The 24,717-nt window shown below is 41.7% G+C and overlaps 1 protein-coding gene across 2 annotated transcripts in view; it reads right to left on the bottom strand.

Annotated features, from left to right (window-relative positions):
• The window catches only part of KNTC1 (kinetochore associated 1), a 101,486-nt gene that overhangs the window by 4,712 nt on the left and 72,057 nt on the right, over nucleotides 1-24,717 (bottom strand). For both annotated transcript variants that reach the window (XM_015151761.3, XM_077955571.1), the window contains exons 45-61: nucleotides 21,184-21,273; nucleotides 20,064-20,235; nucleotides 19,917-19,975; nucleotides 19,564-19,780; nucleotides 17,861-17,934; nucleotides 17,414-17,624; nucleotides 17,075-17,184; nucleotides 12,838-12,884; nucleotides 11,380-11,458; nucleotides 8,757-8,875; nucleotides 8,229-8,364; nucleotides 6,592-6,687; nucleotides 6,152-6,208; nucleotides 3,038-3,092; nucleotides 2,888-2,951; nucleotides 1,532-1,661; nucleotides 180-269 (exon numbers count right to left, since the gene is read on the bottom strand). In XM_015151761.3, coding sequence (XP_015007247.3) covers nucleotides 180-269; nucleotides 1,532-1,661; nucleotides 2,888-2,951; nucleotides 3,038-3,092; nucleotides 6,152-6,208; nucleotides 6,592-6,687; nucleotides 8,229-8,364; nucleotides 8,757-8,875; nucleotides 11,380-11,458; nucleotides 12,838-12,884; nucleotides 17,075-17,184; nucleotides 17,414-17,624; nucleotides 17,861-17,934; nucleotides 19,564-19,780; nucleotides 19,917-19,975; nucleotides 20,064-20,235; nucleotides 21,184-21,273 — 1,806 coding nt within the window. The remainder of the gene's footprint in view (nucleotides 1-179; nucleotides 270-1,531; nucleotides 1,662-2,887; nucleotides 2,952-3,037; nucleotides 3,093-6,151; nucleotides 6,209-6,591; nucleotides 6,688-8,228; nucleotides 8,365-8,756; nucleotides 8,876-11,379; nucleotides 11,459-12,837; nucleotides 12,885-17,074; nucleotides 17,185-17,413; nucleotides 17,625-17,860; nucleotides 17,935-19,563; nucleotides 19,781-19,916; nucleotides 19,976-20,063; nucleotides 20,236-21,183; nucleotides 21,274-24,717) is intronic.

Here is a 24,717-nt window from a genome sequence, read left to right as displayed (position 1 = left end):
TTAAGGCTACAAATTTTCCATGGAGCACAGTAGTCAACAAGACCCTCAGGGTCCCTGCCTTTTAAAAAATTTACTGAGGTTTTAATAGAAGCAAAATAATTCTATACATAAACAAACAGCTAGACATAGCAGTTTTCAGCTTTCTTGGTTTGGGAAAATGAAATGAAATCGCCTCTTACTTGATGTGAAAATCCTGCTAGCTGGCCTGTGTTCATATGCTCTTCCAATTGCTTTAAAATAACCTGAGGGTCACACGAACCCAGAAAATTCTAGAGAAAAATCAAAGCAGAATTAATAGAAAAGTGTTATTACTTATTCCAACAGCAAGAGCTGTTGATCAGGTATTTTGTTATTCTAAGTGCCAAAATAAATATATTTAAATACTGAAACACAGAATGGCATCAAGGAATGAGTGTACGAATGATGAAAAGAGGGGAAAAAGTCAAAGACAAGAACAGGTGGCTTTAAAAAATATAATTAATAGACCAAATGACAAAAAAAAAATATGCATGTTCAGCTGGACGCAGTGGCTCATGCCTATAATCCCAACACTTTGGGAGGCCAAGGCCACTGGATTGCCTCAGGTCAAGAGTTCGAGACCTGCCTGGCCAAAATGGCAAAACCCTGTCTCTACTAAAAATACAAAAGTTAGCTGGGTGTGGTGGCGGGAGCCTGTAATGTCAGCTACTTGGGAGTCACTTGAATCCGGGAGGCAGGTTGTAGTGAGCTGAGATTGCGCCACTGCACTCCAGCCTGGGTGACAGAGAGAGACTCTCTTAAAAAAAAAAAAAAAAGCATGAATGCATGCATGTTCATTTATGTAGATCTCTATCTACTGGTATGTCTACCTACAGGGAAGATAACAGATAACTGTAAAACATTCCAAAATGCTTTGTTCTACTTGTTCTCTATTATAAAGGAAATGAGAGTTATTTTTAAAAGTTCTGTCCCCAAAATGCTCGTGGCTCCCTCTGATGGGCACCCACACATAAAATCTGACTCTCCCCTTCTTTTATCTCCCACATTCAATTGCTAAGTCAGCTGCTTTCCTTGTAGCCTTCTCATCTTGTTCAAGTTCATTACCAGACTCTACTGTGGGTACTTAACCCCCAAGCCTTCCCTGCCTATGCACAAGGCTGATATGAAGAGATCAAGTGGGGTAAAATTCTACTCAAATGCAACAGCTTCCCAAGAGTTTCCCTTCTTGTCTTCTCCTCTGACCAAGTCTACATGGGTTAATGGGTTATTCTTTCTAAAATACTTCCTTCATCATTTCAGTTTGCTGTTCTAAAATAATCACTTGTTTCCCCACTGATAGACAATAAGGCCCAAACCCCCTTGTAGGACATCCCTCAGCTGGACTTTATCTTTCAGTCTTACCTCCCACTAAGTCCCCATACAAGCTTCACACATATCTGAAGTATGCATGCTTTACAGGTTTGCTGAAATGAAAATGCGACCTTTTGCAAGGGACATGCAAGATGAGACCTTCTATTTCCTTGGCAGCCCAGAGGAATCATGTGCACCATACCTGAATTTGCTGGTGTCTTTTCTCTGAGTGGGGCATGAGCATCAGACAAGCTAATGCAAAAGCTGGAAGTTCTAACTGGATATATTGCCTGGCGACTCCAATCAGGTCAAGATCACCTGAGACTGGACATCTTCAAGAGAGCACATTAATTAGTTAATAATCTGTCAGATTCACTAGATTATATTGGCCTTTCTAGCTTTCCATAGTCATTTACCTGTCCAGGCTTTCAATAATTTTAAACACTAAAGTGCTGGTTCATGACATATGCTTAGGAATGAGTAACATGAGTCTTTGACAGCATTCTACACGGAATAAAAGAATCTACCCACAGGAACACAGACTACTGTTTGCTATACCATGATTATGTCTGAAAGCCTACAGATGCCTAAAGATAGGCTTCTAAATCCTCAGAAGACTCAAAAACTTTTTTTTTTTCTTTTTTTGAGAAACGGTCTAGCTCTATCACCCAGGCTGGACGTGATCTTAGTTCACTGCGACCAACACCTCCCGGGTTCAAGCGATTCCTCCTCAGCTTCCTGAGTAGCTGGGATTACAGGCATGCGCCACCACGCCCAGCTCATTTTTGTATTTTTAGTAGAGATGGGGTTTCACCACGTTAGTCAGGCTGATCTCAAACTCCTGACCTCAAGTGATCCACTCGCCTCAGACTCCCAAAGTGCTGGGGTTACAGGTGTGAGCTGCCGCACCCAGCCAGAAGACTCAAAATCTATGTGACAATGCTGTATGATTTAGGGTAGTCACCAAAAGTACTCTATGCTCATATAGACAGTAGGTACTCAATTTAGAGAATGTTCAGTTTACTAGTCGCACAACACATGGGAAGTAGACACTGTAAAAATAATTGAGATATTTTGGTATAAAAACAAGTGTTGCCGGGTGCAGTGGCTTACACCTGTAATCCCAGCAATTTCGGAGGCCGTCTCTACTAAAACTACAAAAATTAGCCGGGTGTGGTAGTGTGTGCCTGTAATCCCAGCTACTCACGGGACAGCTCATGCCTGTAATCCCAACACTCTGGAAATCCCGTCTCTAGTAAAAATACAAAAATTAGCCAGGAGTGGTGGCACGTGCCGGTAATCCCAGCTACTCAAGAGGCTGAGGCAGGAGAATTGCTTGAATCTGGGAGGCGGAGGTTGCAGCGAGCCGAGATTGCACCATTGCACTCCAGCCTGGGCGACAGAGCGAGACTCCGTCTCAAAAAAACGAAACAAAACAAAAACAAGTGTTATGCTTAACTTCCTAACAAAAAGGAATTACTCATAAGAGATATCTATTAGAAAGGAATCTTATAAGCAACAAACTCTTTTTTTTTGGTAGAACAAACATTTTACTTACTCGAGGACAGCGATGAGACTCTCAGAACAATCTGACAGCTGATCAGGACTTAAGGGACAAGAAGCTGAAGATAAAAAAAAAACCAACCATGATATACACACACTCAACTATAAAATGCTGTAGCGAATGTTTCAGAGGAGAGTGAAATACCTGAAAGCAGTGGTATCTGTATCACACGCTGCCATGCTTTGCTGAAGTAGGGAACCTGTGAAAACAAGTCCACGTTTGGGATATTCATGTTAAGGATATTACAGACTCTCTTTAATTTGCAGTCTAGCCCGGGTGCAGTGGCTCACACCTATAATCCCAGCACTTTGAAAGGCTGAAGCAGGTGAATCACTTGAGGTCAGGAGTTCGAAACCAGCCTGGCCGACATGGCAAAACCCCGTCTCTACTAAAAACACAAAAATTAGCTAGGCATGGTTGTGCATGCTTGTAATCCCAGCTACTCGGGAGGCTGAGACACAAGAATCGCTTGAACCTGGGAGGTGGAGGTTGCAGTGAGCTGAGATCACACCATTGCACTCCAGTCTGGGCAACAGAGCAAAACTCCATCTCCAAAAAGATATTATGAACTCTTTCTAAACTGCAGCCTAAATGTTCTGAAATTAGATAATGGTGATGGTTGTACAATTTTATGAATATACCAGAATCTACTTGATTGTATACTTTCAAAAGGACGAATTTTACAAGTGAATTGTATCTCAACAAAAAAATTAGATAGATCACTATGTGCTGATATGAAACACTCTCCAGAGGCCACTGTTAAATGGTCACAAAACTGTACATTTATAGTTTATATTCCAGATGACTAAAATCATAATCTCCCTGTTTGAGATGATTAAGGTTCTAGCATAATGTTCTTCACAACTGTATCTTTCAGGATCTCACTATACAATCCTGGCTGATTCATTATTGTTCCATTTGGCAAAAAGTCAGAACCCAACTCAGAAAAGAAAATTAATCCTTAGCCGGTTATGTGCCAGGGCCACAGGAAAGGAGGAAGGGGACAAGAGAAAGAATTTCAAGAAGGTGAATAAGGAAAGAACATTGGCCAGGCGTGGTGGCTCACACCTGTAATCCCAGTACTTTGGGAGGCCAAGGCAGGAGGATTGTTTGGGCTCAGGAGTTCCAAGACCAGCCTAGGCAACACAGCAAGACCCCCATCTCTATATATTCAAAGAAAAAAAGAGGAAAGAAAATGTAAACTTCCATCAATAGAGGAGTGGTTAAATAACTTCGGGTATATTTTACTACATATTATGGAGAATAATCAAGCATTAAAAATAAAATGCCTCAAAAGGCTAAACACAGAGTTACTGTAAGACCCAAGTCCACTCCTAGGTATACACTCAAGAGAAATGAAAATATGTTCAGTTAACAATGGAACATTATTTGGCAAAAAAGAGGAATGAAGTGGCCGGGTGTAATGGCTCATGCTTGTAATCCCAGCATTTTGGGAGGCCAAGGCGGGCGGATCACGAGGTCAGAAGATCGAGTCCACGGTGAAACCCCAGTCTCTACTAAAAAATACAAAAAATGAGCTGGGTGTGGTGGCGGGTGCCTGTAGTCCTAGTTACTTGGGACTGAGGCAGGAGAATGGTGTGAACCCGGGAGGCGGAGCTTGTAGTGAGCCGAGATCATGCCACTGCACTCCAGCCTGGGCGACAGAGCCAGACCCTGTCTCAAAAAAAAAAAAGAAAGAGGAATGAAGTTCTGATCCATGCTACAATGTGGATGAACCTTAAAACTGATGCTGAGTGAAAGAAGCCAGACAGGAAATCCCACATAGTGTGGGACTCCATTGATACAAAATGTCCAGAATAGGCAAATTCATGGACAGAAAGTAGATTAGTGGTCACTGGGGGCTGGAGGGAGTGGGGAATGGGGAATGATTGCTAATGGATATGAATTTTTTTGGCGTGAGGAAAATGTTCTGGAATTAGATGATGGTGAGACCATACAACTTTGTGCATATACCAAAAACTACTTCATTGTGTACTTTAAAAGGATAAATTTTACATGTGAACTGTATCTCAATAAAACAATTAGATCTACAAGTGCTGATATGGAACAATCTCCAGAGACCATTGTTATGTGAAAACAACACTTTGTTCAGAATGTGATTGCATTTATGTGTGCAAAAATGTATATATACACTGTAGATATGCACACACATACACACGTGCCTGTAAAACAGGAAATCTCGGCCAGGTACGTTGGCTTACGCCTGTAATCCCAGCACTTTGGGAGGCCAAAGCGGGTGGATCACGAGGTCAGGAGATCGCGACCATACTGGCTAACACGGTGAAATACCGTCTCTACTAAAAATACAAACAATTAGCTGGGCGTGGTAGCAGGCACCTGTAGTCCCAGCTTCTCAGGAGGCTGAGGCAGGAGAATGGCGTGAACCCGGGAGGTGGAGCTTGCAGTGAGCCAAGATGGCGCCACTGCACTCCAGCCTGGGTGACAGAGCGAGACTCCGGCTCAAACAAAACAAAACAAAACAAAACAAAACAAAACAGGAAATCTCTAGAATCCATAGGAAATTGTAAGCAGTCATTCCCTTAGGAAGATAATTATGAAGGAAAATAGTAAGAGGGAATTTTCATGTTTTACTCGGCATATTTCTATATTGTCCTAATTTATTAAACAAAGAATAAATTATATATTTCTACATAATATATATTTTGCTTATATGGGTACACAACTTATGTGAAATGTAGAAAAGATGAACAAGCCAGGGTATCTGATGTGAAAGATCTTCAAAGTCTGTGAGGGGCAGCCCAACATGTAATGAAAATTAATTATATGGTGACAAAAGTCAGAGTGGAGCCAAAATGTCTTGAGAGCATAAATAAAGGTGTGACTTGTGAGGCCTGGAAAACTCAGGAAAGTGGTATCTTCAGGAGGTGATGTGAGCTGAGTATTAACGGGTCCAGGCACAACTTTAATCATCCTACAGCTGATCAGTTCTGTTTCTTCTTCCTTTATTCTAGGGAAAGGATCTAGCTCTGTTGCCCAGGCTGGAGCTGGAGTGCGATGGTGCAATCATGGCTCACTGCAGCCTCAAACTCCTGGGCTCAAGTGATCCTTCTGCCTTGGCCTCCCAAAGCTTTGGGGTTACAGGAGTGAGCCACTGTACTTGGCTCAGTTCTGTTCTTTACGAAGGAGCTGACTGCTTAATCTGGTGTCCCCAGCAGTCACAAGGCCAGAAAGTATAAAGACTAAATTCAATAAAATTTATTTTAAAAAGCTACATACCTGCCATAAAGAATGGATACTGGAAATGGCTTTTAAAACTTTCCTTAGATAAGGAATCTGTAAAAAATTAAAAATAAGAAAGTTCTAAAGACCACCAAAATGGAAAATTTCAATGTGAAATACCGCATCTTAAAGTTCCAGAAAAAGTACTGGTAAAACTTTATCTTCCATGATAACTGCCAGAGAAGTTCACTTACAAGTTCATAAATATCAAAAAAGGCTAGGAAACCTTCCATTTGTTTCCAGTGAAATTTATGTCATTTTGGATTTTGCATTCTCTGGCCTAACACCAAGTTCTTTAAGTTTGGCATGAACTCAGTGAGAGTGACTGTGTTTTCAGCATAAATCTGTTCCATAACAAGTATCAATCCAAAATGTTTAGGGGATGCTGTGCAAAAGCTTTCAGATATATTCAGTCCAGGGTATTGAGTCTTACTTACCATATTGAAGCCCAGAAGCTTTTGCAAGAGTCCATTCCAAAGCTGCAGGTCATAGATTTTGTATTCTAAACACAGCTCAGTCACCAATCTTACTGCCTGAAGCCAAAAAAAGAAAAAAATCATGCTGCTCCAACAAACCAGTAAATCAAGCCATCTTTGGAAAAGTAGGGCAGCTTAATACAAAATATGCTGCTTTTTTTTTTTTTTTTTTTGAGATGGAGTCTCACTCCGTTGCCCAGGCTGGAGTGCAGTGGCATGATCTTAGCTCGCCGCAACCTCCACCTCCCGGGTTCAAGCAATTCTCCTGCCTTAGCTTCCTGAGCAGCTGGGATTACAGGTGGCCGCCATCACGCCTGGCTAATTTTGTATTTTTAGTAGAGACGGGGTTTCACCATGTTGGCCAGGCTGGTCTTGAACTCCTGACCTGAGGTGATCCACCCGCCTTGGCCTCCCAAAGTACTGGGATTACAGGCATGAGCCACCGCACCCGGCCACAAAATGTGCTTCTAATCTGCGAATGTCTATTGAAGGCCCCCATCTTCCTAATGAAAGAAACAACAAAAAAGAGATTCTTTTTTTTTTTTTGAGACAGAGTCTGGCTCTGTCACCCAGGCTGGAGTGCAGTGGCGCGATCTCGGCTCACTGCAAGCTCCGCCTCCCGGGTTTACGCCATTCTCCTGCCTCAGCCTCCCGAGTAGCTGGGACTACAGGCGCCCGCCACCTCGCCCGGCTAGTTTTTTGTATTTTTTAGTAGAGACGGGGTTTCACCGTGTTAGCCAGGATGGTCTCAATCTCCTGACCTCGTGATCCGCCCGTCTCGGCCTCCCAAAGTGCTGGGATTACAGGCTTGAGCCACCGCGCCCGGCCAAAAAAGAGATTCTTTTTCTTGCTATCACGGACTCAAGACACCACCTCAGACATCTCCCCCTTTCTTTCTTCTATTGAAAAAGTTTGCCTGTTGGACCAAAAAACCTTCCTGCCCCAGCCTCCACTGCCTCAGAGACTAAATTCCCATAGGCAACTAAGAAGAAGATAAACGATATCCTCTCTCTACCGGACAGTCTCCTCTCCCTGTACAGATAAGGATAAGCTGTGGAAGGGATTATAGAAGTACTCTCTCTGGTTGGCAGGGATGACTTTAACTGGTGGACCTTAAGGCAAAAGAGGTAAAAGGACCTTCCACATTGCTTTATCCATCCACACACTGGGACAGGAGAGTAGAAAGGTCTCAGAGCAGTAGAGTTGTTCAGGGATAAATACTGTTCCGGTCGGGCGCAGTGGCTCACGCCTGTAATCCCAGCACTTTGGGAGGCCCAGGTGGGTGGATCACCTTAGATCAGGAATTTGAGACCAGCCTGGCCAACATGGTGAAACCTCAGCTCTACTAAAAATACAAAAATTAGCCAGGTGTGGTGGGCAGATGCCTATAATCCCATCTACTTGGGAGGCTGAGGCTTGAACCCAGGAGACAGAGACTGCAGTGAGCTGAGATCACGCCACTATACTGTGGCCTTGGCAACAGCGCAAAACTCTGTCTAAAAAAAAACAAAAACAAAAAAAAGACTGTTCCTGGTTTTCTCTTTCAGGATTCTGAGTAGGGGCAGGGAATTGGGAATGCGGCAGTGAGGTGTACCTACCATGGACTCGTGGCTGTGGTTCTTCCACAGGCCCTTAATCATTCCTTCCTTAGGACTGTTGCAAAATAATTCGTATGTGATGGGGATATTCAAAGTCTCAAATGATGCCAGAAAAGTTATACATTTCAGATAAGATCTGGAAAACAGAAATGTTTCTAAGAATCATTCTCATAGGTCACATTTACATTTAAAATAAAAACTACCATATGGAAATATTAGGCCAGTTTGTTTTAAATGTCCATTTTGGACTTCTAAATATATTCCCTGAATATATAATAACATTAGATAGAAATCAATTTGAACAAGATAAACAAAACATTGAGTTTCTAAATGCCTCCAAGAAACGATGGAAACAAGATGTTCTCAAAGCCCTATTTTCCCTTTGCCAAAATGTCAAGGATATTCAAGGCAACAGAACTGTATTCACACAGCTACTCTACTACGCTCTTCTGAATTCAGGGCTTAAAAGGTACAGCTCCAAAAAATGATGTGTTTCCTATTTATTACAATTTAAACATTTCTACTTACTTCACTTCTTCAATGGGTTTTTTAAAGAGTGATTCTATAGTTTCCTTGTCAGCCAAATAGAAGAGACACTGAAGAGCTCGAGTTCTATGGGCAAAAGTTAACTGGTGCATACCTAATGTCTGCAAAACCAAAAGAGGTTTGGAGAGTTGAACACCTGCACATTGTAGTTGGGTAAATGAGTTTCAACATAGGCAACATAAACAACGTCATTATTTTAAAATGAAAAGTCAATCTCTGCAGTTATGGAATGCACTGTAACAGTGGTTCTTAACATGTGGCCCATGGACCCCTGGAGGAGCATTCCGGAGACTCCTTCAGGAGGGAAAGGGTCAAAGCTGTTTTCATGACACTAAGATGTTATTTGCCTTTACACTGTGTTGATATTTGCACTAACTGTGCAAAAGCAATGGTGGGTGAAATTGCAGGCAGAATGGAGGCAGGGCCCCCAACTGTTGTTGTAACCCTTGTGTTTACAGGCATGCTCTGGCAGTATTGAAAACCAAAGACATGGCCGGGCACAGTGGCTCACGCCTGTAATCCCAGCACTTTGGGAGGCTAAGACAGGTGTATCACGAGGTCAGGAGTTCAAGACCAGCCTGATCAACATGGTGAAACCCCTATCTCTACTAAAAATACAAAACTTAGCCAGGTGTGGTGGCACGTGCCTGTAATCCCAGCTACTCAGGAGGCTGAGGCAGGAGAATCACTTGAACCTGGAGGTGGAGGTTGCAGCGAGCCGAGATCACACTGTTGCACTACTCCAGCCTGGGCGACAGAGTGAGACTCTGTCTCAAAAAACAAAACAAAACAAACAAAAAAACAAAGACAAATTTCACTTAAGAATATTCTTGGCCGGGCGCGATGGCTCAAGCCTGTAATCCCAGCACTTTGGGAGGCCGAGACAGGCGGATCACGAGGTCAGGAGATCGAGACCATCCTGGCTAACATGGTGAAACCCCATCTCTACTAAAAAAATACAAAAAAACTAGCCGGGTGAGGTGGCGGGTGCCTGTAGTCCCAGCTACTCGGGAGGCTGAAGCAGGAGAATGGCGTAAACCCAGGAGGTGGAGCTTGCAGTGAGCCGAGATCCAGCCACTGCACTCCAGCTTGGGCAACAGAGCCAGACTCTGTCTCAAAAAAAAAAAAAAAAAAAAAATATTCTTGATGGGCTGGGTGTAGTGGCTCACGCCTGTAATCCCAACACTTTGGGAGTCCGAGGCGGGTGGATCACCTGAGGTCAGGAGTTCAAGACCAGCCAGGTCAACATGGTGAAACCCCGTCTCTACTAAAAATACAAAAATTAGCCAGGCATGGTGACATGTGCCTGTAATCCCAGCTACTCAGGAGGCTGAGGCAGGAAAATCACTTGAACCTAGGAGGCAGAGGTTGTGGTGAGCCAAGATTGTGCCACTGCTCTCTGACCTGGGCAACAGAGCAAGACTCCATCTCAAAAAAAAAAAAAATGTTCTTGATGAAGCAGTAAAAATTAATTTTACTAAACCTCAACTTTTGGATCCACAGTTGGCCCCCAGTTTCTGTGGGTTCTGTATTCATGGAATCAACCTAACAGTGTATCAAAAATATTCAAGAAAAAAAAAAATTCCACAAAGTTCTAAAAACCAAACATGAATTTGCTGTATGCCAAGTACTACACTGAATCCATGGGGATGAAGTGATTTGCAGGCATTGCGTTATAAGTAACCTAGAGATGATTTAAGGTACATAGGAGGATGTGTGTAGGTGACATGCAAATACGACACCATTTTATATAAAAGACTTGAGCGTCCTCAGATTTTGGTATCCTTGGGGGTCCTGGAACCAGGCCTCCCACAGATATGGAGGGATTACTGTATATCATACTAATGTGAATTCCCATTTGAACACATGCTAATACTAATTAATGGGAAGTACACATAAGGCAGACTGCAAGTAAAAGCATGGACACAGCTGAGCTGTGAGCTGCACTAGCCACCTTTCATGGAATACCATTTTTAGGTCATAAGTCTTTACATGCAGAGAAAATAAGGGGTGGCTTTTTCCTTTTTGTCATGGGACTTTAAAATCAGCACCTCAGACTTCCTTTTCTTCCTTTTCTCTGAGAATCATTTGCCTACTACTGGCTCCACCCCCTTCTCCTCTCTCTGCTCCAGTTGCCTCAGAGGACATTTCTACAGGCAAGAACCTGAAGCTACAGGTCATGTTGCCGTTAGGGGAAATTGCAAGTTCAATCTAGCTAGAATTTAGAGGGCAGAAGGGGTGGTCTGACCAGAGCACGCAGTCGGATTAGGCCATGGTGGAGACTTGTTCGTGGCCAGTTTGTTTGGCTCCTGGCTTCAGGAATGTGGACTGACCAGGGAGTTAACCACTGTGAATGCAGACAGCCAGTGGAAACTGTCAATAGGTGCATCATTCAGCATGCTAAGCAGATGTTGCAGAGGCCAGCACTAAATGGAGCATGGTGCAAAAGACAATGCTTGCTTAGGAGATTAGACAGACTTAGAATACATATGTATGTGAGCATTATCTGAATCATCTGTTAATGCAATCAAGCATGGTAAATAAACAGGAAAAAATGTTAAGCTGAGATGCACAGAAGAGTTTGGATTAAGTTTCTAGAGCTTACGGTTGTAGTTGATGTTGCAAATACAAACAGCATTCTTGAACTATAATCAATTGGACGAGACTGGAGGAGATACTGCACTCTGGAAAAAAATTTTTAATTACAGTTATTTTAAAATTTAGTGATGGATTACCAAAACAACAGACTTATCATCCATGGAACGGTCATTAAACAATTCAAAGGCAGATCAGAAGGATAATGGGTCAATGACATTGGTGCTTCCCCCTTTAAAGAATGCTCAATCTTTTCTTGAGTTCTTTCATTGCTAAAGATGATAATACATGCAACAGATGCCAGGCTTCAGCTTCCTCATCTATAGAATAGCCAGTCAATCTCTGGTCCCTTAAATTCTATTTAAGAAATTAATACAAACCGTAGCTGTAAAGTCTCTTGAATGCTACACATGGGAAATTCTGTGTTTGGTATGCAGGACCTTGTTAGCGGCCCATTTCAACCTCCAGACCCAGGGCAGGCTGGCCCCTCTCTGGGAAGGGAGGATGAATCAGGCCGGCTGGAGGAGGGGTGGGGCAGAGCTTTTAGTGGAAAAAGGAGCACGTTATGAATTTTGCATTAAGTAGCCTTTTGGGATTTCCTTTTTCTCTCCTCTCTTTAAATCGTTTCCCTCCAAGACTTTCCATGTGGCTAGTTCAGGTAGACATACCAGCAGCTACCTCTTGTTTGAACAAAGGTGGCCCTTCCCTTAAAAGACTAAATGAGGCCAAGGTGGGGGTTCAGAGGGAAAGAGGGCATGGTATGGGTGGTTAAGACAGCTCTGCTTGCTCCAAACCAGAAGGAATCCATTTCTTGGGGTTGTCTTTCCATGTCTTTTCTATCAGTTCTCCAAGGCTGAGGTTGGACACAGGGCCTCCCAGGCCACTTGGCCTACTTTTGGTTTAGGTTAGAAAGACAAAAAGCTGGCTGACATGTGAGCCACCATGCTTCCTTATCCAAGCCTGTGCCAGGCATCATTAATGGATTGCTACATTCATTCTGACTTGGGCCCAGATAAGAGTCTTCTCAAGAATACAAGCCATGACCAATCAGACCTAGCACATTAGATAAAATCAATGCGCCTTACTAGGTCTCAGTCACAGGTTAGAAGAGCAAAAAGCCTATATCTGAACCAACCCAGTTTAGCATGGTAAGAGAACATAAAGAGGTCTGGGGCCAAAGTCCTAGCTAAGAAAGAAGTCTCTTTTGCTTGAGAGGCACCTTCCAGTTAAAGGTGTGCTAGGAACCCTCGCCCTCGTAGGAGTTCAGAAATTCTAGATCTTGGCTGGCTCTGATGTTTTCCACTGGAGAGACTCCTAGCCATGTATTAATGAACTGATTCATCTCATAGACTCTAACCCGAGTTTTATCAAGAAAGCCCTTTAAAAAAATCAACTGCTGAAAAACGTACTGGTAAAATTTCTATTTTGCATCATGATATAGGTGAATACAAGTAAAGGAAAAGAGTACCTTCGTAGGGCTTCATCTTCTTGAAGTTCAAATAATTCTGATGGTTTCTTTGAAAAGGTAGGAAAAAAAGGTCAAAAACCGAAAAGTTTATGACTAAATAAACATCTCTCTGAAAATCTATTAGGTAAAAAAACCTAATATACAAGATTATGTTTACATAGAAAAATTATAACATAAATGATTACTTTTCTATGAAAAGATTTCTGCTTGAATGATGGGTCTACTCACATCTGTTCACTCAACAAATATTCACTGAGCACTTACTATATGATAGGCACAGTTCTAAGTATATGGATTGCCTGAGTAAATAAAGCAGATGTTCCTGTCCTCCTGGAGCTTGCATGCCTTGGATTTTTATTTTGATTTATTTTTATTTTTGGAGACAGGGTCTAACTCTGTCACTCAGGCCAGAGTACAGTGGCACAACCACAGCTCACTGCAGCCTCAAGCTCCTATACTCAAGCAATCCTCTTGCCTCAGCCTCCCAAGTAGCTGGGACCACAGGTGCACACCATGGCACCTGGCTAGTTTTTAAAATTTTTGTAGAGATGGAGGTCTTGCTATGTTGCTCAGGCTGGTCTCAAACCCCTGGCCTCAAACAATCCTCCTACCTCGGCCTCCCAAAGTGCTGAGGTTACAGGTACGAGCTACCTTGCCGAGCCCCATATTATATAATTTTTAAAAGGAAAAGACTCCATGAATTTTAAATGAACCATATGTTAATTCAGTATATATCTATTGGGATTTACAAAGTACTGTGCTAGGTGCTATGTATACATGCAGTTTCTGGCCTCAAGGAACTTTCAGTGTGTACCTTGAACTTACATATAAATTAAAACATCTGTAAAGGCTGGTTTCTAAAACTCAACCACATATTCTACGTGGCCAAGATAGGTTTCTAACTCCTGTTTCCACTGAAGCACAGTCCATGCTCTTGGTAAATACTTTAAAAATCGTTGTTGAATCAAATGCCAAATGATATAAAAATTGCTAATTAAAAACCTAATGGTGGCCGGGTGCAGTGGCTCACACCTGTAATCCCAGGACTTTGGGAGGCCGAGGTGGGTGAATCACCTAAGCTCAGGAGTTTGAGACTAGTTTGGGCAACATGGCGAAAACCCATCTCCACTAAAAATACTAAAAAAATTAGCCAGGCACAGGTAATTTTTTTTTTTTTTTTTTTTGAGACGCAGTCTCGCTCTGTCGCCCAGGCTGGAGTGCAGTGGCGCGATCTCCGCTCACTGCAAGCTCTGCCACCTCCCGGGTTAACGCCATTCTCCTGCCTCAGCCTCCCTAGAAGCTGGGACTACAGGCACCCACCACCACACCCGGCTAATTTTTTTTGTATTTTCAGTAGAGACGGGGTTTCCCCGTGTTCGCCAGGATGGTCTTGATCTCCTGACCTCGTGATCCGCCCACCTCGGCCTCCCAAAGTGCTGGGATTACAGGCATGAGCCACCGTGCCTGGCCAGGTAATTTTTTGAAAGTAGCTGGGACTACAGGCGTCCCAGCTACTCTGGAGACTGAGGCACGAGAATCACTTAAGCCGGGGAGGTGGAGGCTGTAGTGAACTGAGATCATGCCATTGCTCTAACAAACAAACAAAACTCTAATATCATGTTAATTACACTATTTGTTTACAAATAGATTTTGTTCCCCCAAGAATATCTGCCTAGGTGGATATAGGAGGAATTATAGACTCTACCTTAAGTTCTGCCTGAAAATTCAGAAGAAATGATACAGAAGATCTGGATTTGCTGAATCCTATCTTAAATTTTAGATGTTAATGATGCTATTTCTGAAAAACTGACATTATGCGCTTCCTGGTGTGATCCTTTGAAAGTAACACATCACCTATACAGTATTCTTGCCAAAAGCACACAACCTGAATCAAATAACAGGAAACATTAGCAGACCCAAAATGAAACATTTTATAAACCGGCTGGCCTGTGCTCTTCAAAAACATCAATAAATCAGGGTATGCAGGGGTAGAGGAAAGGAGTTGGGAGAGGCATCGAATATTGTATCATCCCAAAATATTTCCTCTAATAATTGCAAAAGGAAAAATAGCAATTATGGAGTAGACAAACAGACAACACCTTAACCAAGTTATCTAAATTAACATCAACTATGAGGGCAAAGGGACCTCATGCGCCTCCAAATGTCATACCCTGAGGAGGGCACAATACAACTTATGCAGTATGATGTTAAAAATAAGTAATTTGAATCTTATCATGAGGCAGTATTAGACAAGCCCAAATTGGAGGGCAGCTTATGAAACAGCTGGATTATACTCTTCAAAAATGTCATCATAAAAGACAAGAAAAAGTCACAGAACTGTTGTAGATTAAAACAGACTAGAGGCCAAGCGTGGTGGCTCACGCCTGTAATCCCAGCACTTTGGGAGGTTGAGGTAGAAGGACATATGAGGCCAGGTGTTCGAGACCAGCCCAGCCAACATGGTGAAAACCTATCTCTACTAAAAATACAAAAATTAGCTAGGCATGGTGGTGGGCACCTGTAATCCCAGCTACTCGGGGGGCTGAGACATGAGACTCGCTTGAACCCAGGAGGTGGGGGTTGCAGTGAGCTGAGATTGCACTACTGCACTCCAGCCTGGGCAATGGAGCCAGACTGTGTCAGAAAAAAAAAAGCAGACTAGAGACATGACCAACAAATGCAAAGCATAGTCCTAGACAAGATCCTAGACCTGGAGGAGAAAACTGCTATAAAAAACATTATTAGGACAATTGGTATAACTGTAAAATGGACCATAAATTCAATTATATCACCATTAAATTTCTGATTTTTATAATTATATTATGGTTGGATAAGAGAAAATCCTGTTCTTGGGAAATATACCCTTAAAATATTTAGGGGGCAAAGGGGGATGCCACATGTGATTTACTCTTCAATGGTTTAGAAAAATATTATGTATATCAATTATAGAGGAGAGATGAAGCAAATATGACAAAATGTTAAAAATTCATGGATATGGGTGAAAGGTATATATAGGAATTTTTTTTACTATTTTTGCACTTTTCTGTACATTTTAAATTATTTCAAAACAAAAACTTAACCACATGATTTTGAATAAAAGAGGAGGCCATTTCTTTCATATAAGACAGCATCTGAAATCATCAATTGAAAGGTAAAACAGCTACAAAATATGTAAACAAAAAGCAAGCAACCTCAGGCCAGGCGTGGTGGAACACCTGAGGTCGGGAGTTTGAGACCAGCTTGGCCAACATGGTGAAACCCCATCTCTACTAAAAATACAAAAATTAGCTGGGCATAGTGGCACACGCCTGTAATCCCAGCTACTCGGGAGCTGAGGAGGGAGAATCTCTTGAACCTCAGCAGAGGCTGCCATGAGCTGAGATCGCGCCACTGCACTCCAGACTGGGTGACAGAGTAAAACTCTGTATCCAAAAAAAAAAAAAAAAAGTAAACAATCTCTTTAAAACTTATCAGATAACAGAGGGTAATAAAATGAACAAAAGTTCCAGACAGGCACAGTGGTTTATGCCTGTAATCCCAGCACTTTGGGAAATCAAGGTGGGAAGATCATTTGAGGCCTGGAGTTGGAGACCAGCCCAGCCAACAGAGTGAGACACCCTGTCTCTACAAAACAAACAAACAAACAAACAAAATATTAGCCACACATGGTGATGCACATGTGTAGTCCCGGCTACTCAGGAGGCTGAGGTGGGGAGGATTGCTTGAACCTAGGAGTTCAAGTCTGCAGTAAGCCATGATTGCGCCATTGCACTTGCCAGGGTGACAGAGTGAGACTCTGTCTGTAAAAAACAAACAAAAGAGGCCAGGCGCAGTGGCTCACGCCTGTAATCCCAGCACGTTGGGAGGCTGAGGCAGGAGGATCATGAGGTCAGGAGTTCGAGGCTAGCCTGACCAACATGGTGAAACCCCGTCTCTACCAAAAATACAAAAATCAGCCGGGCGGGGTAGCGGGCACCTGTAATCCCAGCTACTCAGGAGGCTGACAGGAGAATCGCTTGTACCCAGGAGGCGGAGGTTGTAGTGAGCAGAGATTGCGCCATTGCACTCCAGCCAGGGCAACAGAGCAAGATTCTGTCTCAAAAACAAAACGAAACAAAGTTCCTTCTTTGAAGAGTCTGTGCTCCTAATTAGAAGGCCGTTATCATGTGGGATAAATATTTAGCCTTTGAGAAGAAGTCATCGGTGCATACTCAACTCTTGGGCAGCAAGTACTTACTTCACCAGGTTTTGTTGAAGGGCATAGCCATTTTTCCAACAACATGTCCCAGACTTTTTCCAAATTAATTTCATTGACTTCAGCTATTTCTTTAGCTGCTGCATGAATATCTAAGATATTCAAAATAAAGAATTAAAAGAAAAACTCAGGTTTTAAATACTTATATTGAATACTTATATGTGTATGTGTATATATGCACATGCATCACATAAGTATGTTTAAGCATATACATATATAAGCATATATATGTAATATATATGTACACGTACATATATACATAAAACTGGGAATCAAAATAATAGCTTTTCTTGGACAACAAAAAAAAAGTTTTGTCCTCACCAGGATAATCTGTGCCAGACGAATTCTGAATTCTTTGATTGATGCTAGGATGTTCGTAGAGACTGACAATGAGATGTGCTGGCTTTCCGATCACTCTTAAATATTCCTCAGTGTTCAGCTTGTGGGCTATGAGCACAGCTTCTGTGCCTGATCGCCGGTACTGGATATGAAGCTTCTTCAACAAAGCCTCGGCTTTTTCACGTTTTTCATCCTTTTAAACAATTCCAAGCAAAAAGAAACTCTTACTTTATAAGTCTCAGTTGAAGCCAAGCATCCATCTTTATCAATCACAATCCCTCCCTTCCTCAGTTATGTTCCTAAGCATCTACATAAAGCTTTGGTCTTCCTTCTCCATTTTAGGCATCAGGGCAGCATGAGAAGGTAAAATAAGCTAGTACAATTTAATTAGGAAGAAGAGAAGCCACCAATCTGATAGTTCAGACACACCTGTGATGGGATATTCTGCAGCCATCTCTCAGCTAAATAAAGGCAGAACTTCAAAGCAGACATCTTGAAGGAACCTAAAAAAATAAATAAATAAAGATTTACAGGCAAATCTTAATCTTTTCAAGAAAATGTATTTTGGTCAAATTAGCAACCTTTTAAAAATTACAAAAATGCATACTCATGGCTGGGTGCAGTGGCTCACATTTGTAATCCCAGCACTTTGGGAGGCCAAGGCAAGTGGATCGCCTGAGGTCAGGAGTTGGAGACCAGCCTGGCCAACATGGAGAAACCCTGTCTCTACTAAAAATACAAAAATTAGCTGGGCATGGTCGCACACGCCTGTAGTCCCAGCTACTCGGGAGGCTGAGGCAGGAGAAGCACTTGAACACAGGAGGCAGAGGTTGCAGTGAGCCGAGATCACGCCACTGCACTCCAGCCTGGGCGACAGAGCAAGACTCCGTCAAAAAAAAAAAAAAAAAAAAAAAAAAAAGGCAGGGCGCGGTGGCTCACGCCTGTAATCCCAGCACTTTGGGAGGCCGAGACAGACGGATCACGAAGTCAGGAGATCGAGACCAGCCTGGCTAACACGGTGAAACCCCGTCTCTACTAAAATACAAAAAAAATTAGCCGGGCGAGGTGGAGGGCGCCTGTAGTCCCAGCTACTCGGGAGGCTGAGGCCGGAGAATGGCGTGAACCCAGGAGGCGGAGCTTACAGTGAGCCAAGATCTCGCTACCGCACTCCAGCCTGGGCGACAGAGCAAGACTCTGTCTCAAAAAAAAAAAAAAAAAGCCGACAGAGGCTTCCATTCCTATTCTCTAGATTCTTATATGCCTTCCAGGAGTTTTCTATGTGTGTGTGTGTCAGTCTGTGTTCACACATGCTTGCATGTGCATCTTAACCCTAATGGGTAATACCATACATATTCTAGTACAATTTGCTATTCTCACTTCATATCTTGGATATCTTTCCAAATCAGCCTCATAATATTTCGTTCTATGAACACACCCTATTTTCTAACCAGTTCCTGACTTGAGCATTCTTTTAAAAGTCATTTTCAACTTTTGTTACAACCAAAAATGTAGCAGTAAGTGCCTGTGCTTGTGCACCTGTCTGGTTATGTGAGACTATCTAAAGATTCCTCATTGAAAGTGTGATTGGGCCAGGTGTGGTGGCTCACACCTGTAATCCCAGCACTTTGGGAGGCCGAGGCGGGTGGATCACGAGGTCAAGAGATTGAGATCATCTTGGCCAACATGGCGAAACCCCGTCTCTATTAAAAACACAAAAATCAGCTGGGCATGGTGGCGCGCACCTGTAGTCCCAGCTACTCGGGAGACTGAGGCAGAAGAATCACTTGAACCCGGGAGGTGGAGGTTGCAGTGAGCTGAGATCACGCCACTACACTCCAGCCTGGTGACAGAGCAAGACTCCGTCTCAAAAAAAAAAAAAAAGAAAAAGAAAGTGTGACTGGATATTAGGAAGTACCCATCACTGCTTATTCCTAGCAAAGGTCACACCCCAAAGAAGGCACAAGGACAAGTTGGAAAGTGCCTGCCTCCTTGCCCGTGAGCGTTTCAGCATTCACCACAGTGAAGAGAGCAGGCACATACATTTCAAAACTACCATCCTGCTTCTTCTTGAAGATGCAAAAAGAGTACTTTTTTTTTTCTTTTTACTACAATTTTAAAAGAAGACCTCTTACCTTCGGGGATATCCTGGGCAAGGCTGATGGCAATAGCTACAGCCCACTCTGGGTTGACTATAGAGAGTAAGTAGGATTCAATGGTCTGCGTGATCTTAGTTATTTCCTTGTTAATCAATGTTGAGGATTTAGTTTGTGTTAACTTCAGGAGCTTTGGCTTCAGTTTTTTTTCAAAAACATGTTTTGCTGTAGACACGTAGAGAGTGTCCAGAGAGAACTTCAAAGAAAAGGAAGGTTATGGCTGAAGCACATATTCACATATAAGGTTTTACATGAAAGCAGCAGAAAAATCTACACAGGGTCAGAATTAATTACAGGATACAGAAATGTCTTACAATGTTTTAAGCCATTACCTTCATTAATTTAGAAATTAAGAGCAATGTTGGGAAAGATTCTTCACTGAGTTCTGTAGCTAGAAAGGAAACAAGGAGAGTATGATTTGCTTAAGAAAAAAAATTTGGCTATCCAGTAAAATTCATAAAAAGTTAATGAACACATACAGAGAATTTTCCAGAAGTTCTGTGCTGTGCCAAAGAATATCAGGTGAAAAGGCAGTCTAGTTTGGGCAGCTGATGGCAAAGTTATGACATGTTCCAACATATACTGATATTCCAGATCCACGGGAGGAGAAATTCTTCTGTATGACTTCAAATGTTTCAGAACACTCAACGCCTATATTAAAATAAAACACTTTTGTCCAGTAAGAGTAACCCAATCCTAAACTGTCATAAAATCATCTAACACTATACCATCAAAAGTTTCCATTCCTGAGACCATCTTGTTTTCAGAAAGAAGATCAAAACCTTTTCTAGTATTCCCTTTAACGTTATTCATCTAAACTATAATGTATTACAATCATTAAAGGAATCCTATGAGCAGAAACCACTGGTGCCCTGTTGCTGGTAGGATGTTTTGTAAATGAGAGCTTGACAGTTGATTATCTGCTCTTCAAATAATTTGAGATATAATTCAAAATACTTGATTTCATTTTAAATATAGAGGCTACAGATCTAAATTAATTCTCTACACTCTTATTTTTCTTATGTTTATATTTTCTATTAGGAAACTTTGTATAATCTTTTGAATTGATATATTTTCTTATATAATAAGTCTTATTAAAATATTAAAATATTTCTAAAATATTAATTTCTAAAATCAAATTAAAAAGTATAAAAGCCACTATGACCAAAATTCAGAAACGATGAAGAAGTTAATGAAAGTAATGAGACACAATTGAGTAGGTCTTGGACCTACTCATTAATACACAAATCTGACCTAACTCTCAGCTCCATGGCCTTTTTCACTTCCTACATGGCAAATGTTGCCTTAACTCTTCACAATTAGTTCTGTAGTGACTTCATACTCTTCAACAGCAGGAGAGGTTATTTAAATCACCTCAAAACAGCAAAAACAGGATGAAGATAAGTGATAAAATAGGAATGTCATGAAAATCTTTTCCCTTTTTTAAAGATTTGTAAAGATTTTTAAAAACCTAAAATAAACCACAGAGTTTAAAAGGAATTCAGTGGATAATCTGGAAAGGCCCTGAATAATGATATGATTTATGATCCAATTAAAAGCAGAAAGATGATTTTTACATCTTTGATATATTTGTTATACCTGATTAATATTAATATTGGTTATCTTTTCATCAGCTCGTTCTATAACTTTCAGGACAACTTCAATCATTTCATAGTCATAAGGATCCAACTGTATAAAAACAAAAATGTATCAAAACTTGATAAGACTTTGCCATGTTGAAGTTTCATTCAATTACAATCATCAGCACGGATTACAAATATAAAAACATCATTGCACTACAATGTTAAATTAATTACTCCCTTAAAAATGAGCTACAACCGGCCAGATGTGGTGGCTCACGCCTGTAATCCTAGCACTTTGGGAAGCCGAGGCCGGCAGATCACGAGGTCAGGAGATTGAGACCATTCTGGCTAACACGGTGAAACCCCGTCTCTACTAAAAAATACAAAAAAAAATTAGCCAGGCATGGTGGCAGGCACCTGTTGACCCAGCTACTCAGGAGGCTGAGGCAGGAGAATGGCGTGAACCCAGGAGCATGAACCTGGGAGGCGCAGCTTGCAGTTAAACGAGATCGTGCCACTGCACTCCAGCCTGGGCAACAGAGTGAGACTCCGTCTCAAAAAATAAAAATAATAATAATAAAAATAAAAAAAAAAGAGCTACAATTTTCTCACCTCTAAAATTACCTGTGAGGATAAACATACATGCTAAAAAAGGTCTCAAAGGCTGTTTTTAAAAGCTGCACAAGGCAGTATTAATAAAGAAGGATGCTCTTGCCTGTAATTCCAGCACTTTGGGAGGCCAAGGCAGGTGGTCAAGAGTTCAAAACCAGCCTGGCCAATGCAGTGAAACCCCATCTCTACCAAAAATACAAAAATTAGCTGGGTGTGGTGGCATGCACCTGTAGTCCCAGCTACCTGGGAGGCTGAGACAGGAGAATCGCTTGAACCTGGGAAGTGGAGGTTACAGTGAGCTGAGATCATGCCACTGCCTCTCCAGCCTGAACAAAAGAACCAGACTCTGTCTCAAAAATAAGAAGGAAGTTCTTAAGATACTAAAAACATAGAAAGGGTAGGGATATGGTCAAAATTTTATAAGATTTTGAAATTAAAGTTCCATTTCTTCCATTTACAATGGGATAAATTAGAACAGAAAGAAACTGATGCTTTTCTTAGAAATGACACGAGTAAAACTGTGGGCCTCCAAGCAAGTTTCTCAAAGGATTCTGTTTTAGCTCTAACTATATACTATAGTGCAAGAATTAATTGTGTGGCATATGTACATATACTAACATAAAAAGAAAGGATGTCAGGCTGGGTACAGTGGCTCATGCCTGTAATCCCAACACTTTGGGAGGCTAAGGCACACAGATCACCTGAGGTCAGGCATTTGAGACCAGCCTGGCCAACATGGTGAAATCCTATCTCTACTAAAAATACAAAAAGTAGCCAGTGTGGTGGTGCATGCCTGTAGTACCAACTACTCAGGAGGCAGAGGCAGGAGAATCGCTTGAACCCAGGAGGCAGAGGATGCAGTGAGCCAAGATCATGCCATTGCACTCCAGCCTGGACAACGGAGTGAGATTTCATCTCAAAAAAACAAAACAAAACAACAACAACAAAAAACAGTCTTCTCTTTGTTCTTTGTTTCTTTCTACCCACACACAATTACTTTTTCTTTTTATTTTATTTTTGAGACAGTCTCGCTCTGTCACCCAGGCTGGAGTGCAGTGGTGTAATAACAACTCACTGCAGCCTTGACTTCCTGGGCTCAAGTAATCCTCCCCGCTTCAGCTTCCCAAATAGCTGGGATTACAGGCACATACCATTAGGCCCACCTAATTTTAAAAAATTTTTTGTAGTGACAAGTTCTTACTATGTTCCTCAAGCTGGCCTATTTTTAAAATGCCAACAAAAGTCATGTGAAAAACAACACTGAACAAAGTGGGAAGATGAAATATTATACCTAGAAAATTTGAGCAATCTATGTAATTTTGGGCTGAATTACAAGCAAAATATAAAACTGAAATATTTATTTCAGGCTTAAAATCTTATTTCCAAGCTGGGCACAGTGGCTCATGCCTGTAATTCCAGCACTTTGGGAGGCCAAGGCAGGTGGATCACCTGAGGTCAGGAGTTCATGACAAGCCTGACCAACATGGTGAAACCGTATCACTCCTAAATACAAAAAATTAGCTGGATGTGGTGGCGCACGCCTGTAATCCCAGCTACTTGGGAGGCTGAGGCATGAGAAGTCGGGAGGCAGAGTTTGCAGGGAGCCGAGACTGCGCCATTAGACTCCAGCCTGGACAACAAGAGCAAAACTCCATCTCAAAAAAAAAAAAATTTATTTCCCTGCCATTCACCTTCATTGCTCCATTAAACTACCCCCTGACCAAACATTCCAATTCTCAGATCAGAAGATCTCCTAAACAAATACTCAGCTATATACTATACCAGGTATAGTCCCTGTAGTTCCAGCTACTCAGGAAGCTGAAGCAAGAGGATCACCTGAGCCCAGGAGTTAGAGGCCAACCTGCGCAAAATAGCGAGACCCCCTTCTCTTAAAAAAAATAAAAAAATCAGACAAAAGTATAAAAACATGTATGAAGATATTAATTACAACCATTTATAATAATAAAATCTACCCAGCCAGGACAACATAGTGAGATTCATCTTCACAAAAAATTTTTTAAAAATTAAAAAATTTTAAAAACAATTAAAAAAATTACTGCCATAAAATTATGGCGGCATGCACCTATAGTCCCAGCTACCTGGGAGGCTGAGGTAGAAGGACCAGTTGAGCCCAGGAAGTCAAGGCTGCCATGAGCCATGTTCACAACACTGCACTCCAGCCTAGGTGACAGTGAGACCCTATCTCAAAACAAAAACAAAAACAAAAAAACAATTTAAATGTCTATCCACAAAAGGCTGGTTAAATACAGCATGTTTTATCCATATAATGGAATAATAGTTATGCATCTGTCAAAAATGATGTTTCACTAGGCCTGGTGGCTCACCTCTGTATTCCTAGTACTTCAGGAGGCCAAGGTGGGAGGATTGCTTGAGGCCAGTAGTTTGAAAACAGCCTGGACAACATGGTGAAATCCCGTCTCTACTAAAAATATAAAAATGAACCAGGCATGATGGTGCACACCTGTAATCCCAGCTACTTGGGAGGCTGAGGCTGGACTATCACTTGAGCCCAGGACATAGAGGCTGTAGTGAGTCACATTCATACCACTGCACTCCAGCCTGGGCAACAGAGCAAGACCTTGTCTCAAAAAAAAAAAGAAAAAAGACATTTCCGGCAGGATAGTGAAAAAGAAATTGTTTCTTTTGAGATAGATGTATATGTATTGACATATAATGACAATATGTTAAGTGAAAAAAGAGGGTCACAGAATAGTATATTTAGTTTAAGATAGTTACTACACCACATTATTAACATTTTTATCTCTAGGGATTGGGGTTATAGGAAAATTGCCTGTTCTGATTTATACATTTCTTTCTAGCTCATACAAATTCAAAGAATGTGTAAGGTTTTCAAAAATCTGGGGAAGAAAAGCTACTTCTATTTTGAAAAATGGGAAAATTATATTTAACTGTGTTA

The sequence above is a fragment of the Macaca mulatta genome, chromosome 11 (genome assembly GCF_049350105.2).
Source record: "Macaca mulatta isolate MMU2019108-1 chromosome 11, T2T-MMU8v2.0, whole genome shotgun sequence".
Classification (NCBI taxonomy): Eukaryota; Metazoa; Chordata; class Mammalia; order Primates; family Cercopithecidae; genus Macaca; species Macaca mulatta.
Note: the sequence above shows the minus strand (reverse complement) of the source record. Positions and strands in the feature narration are given on the sequence as shown.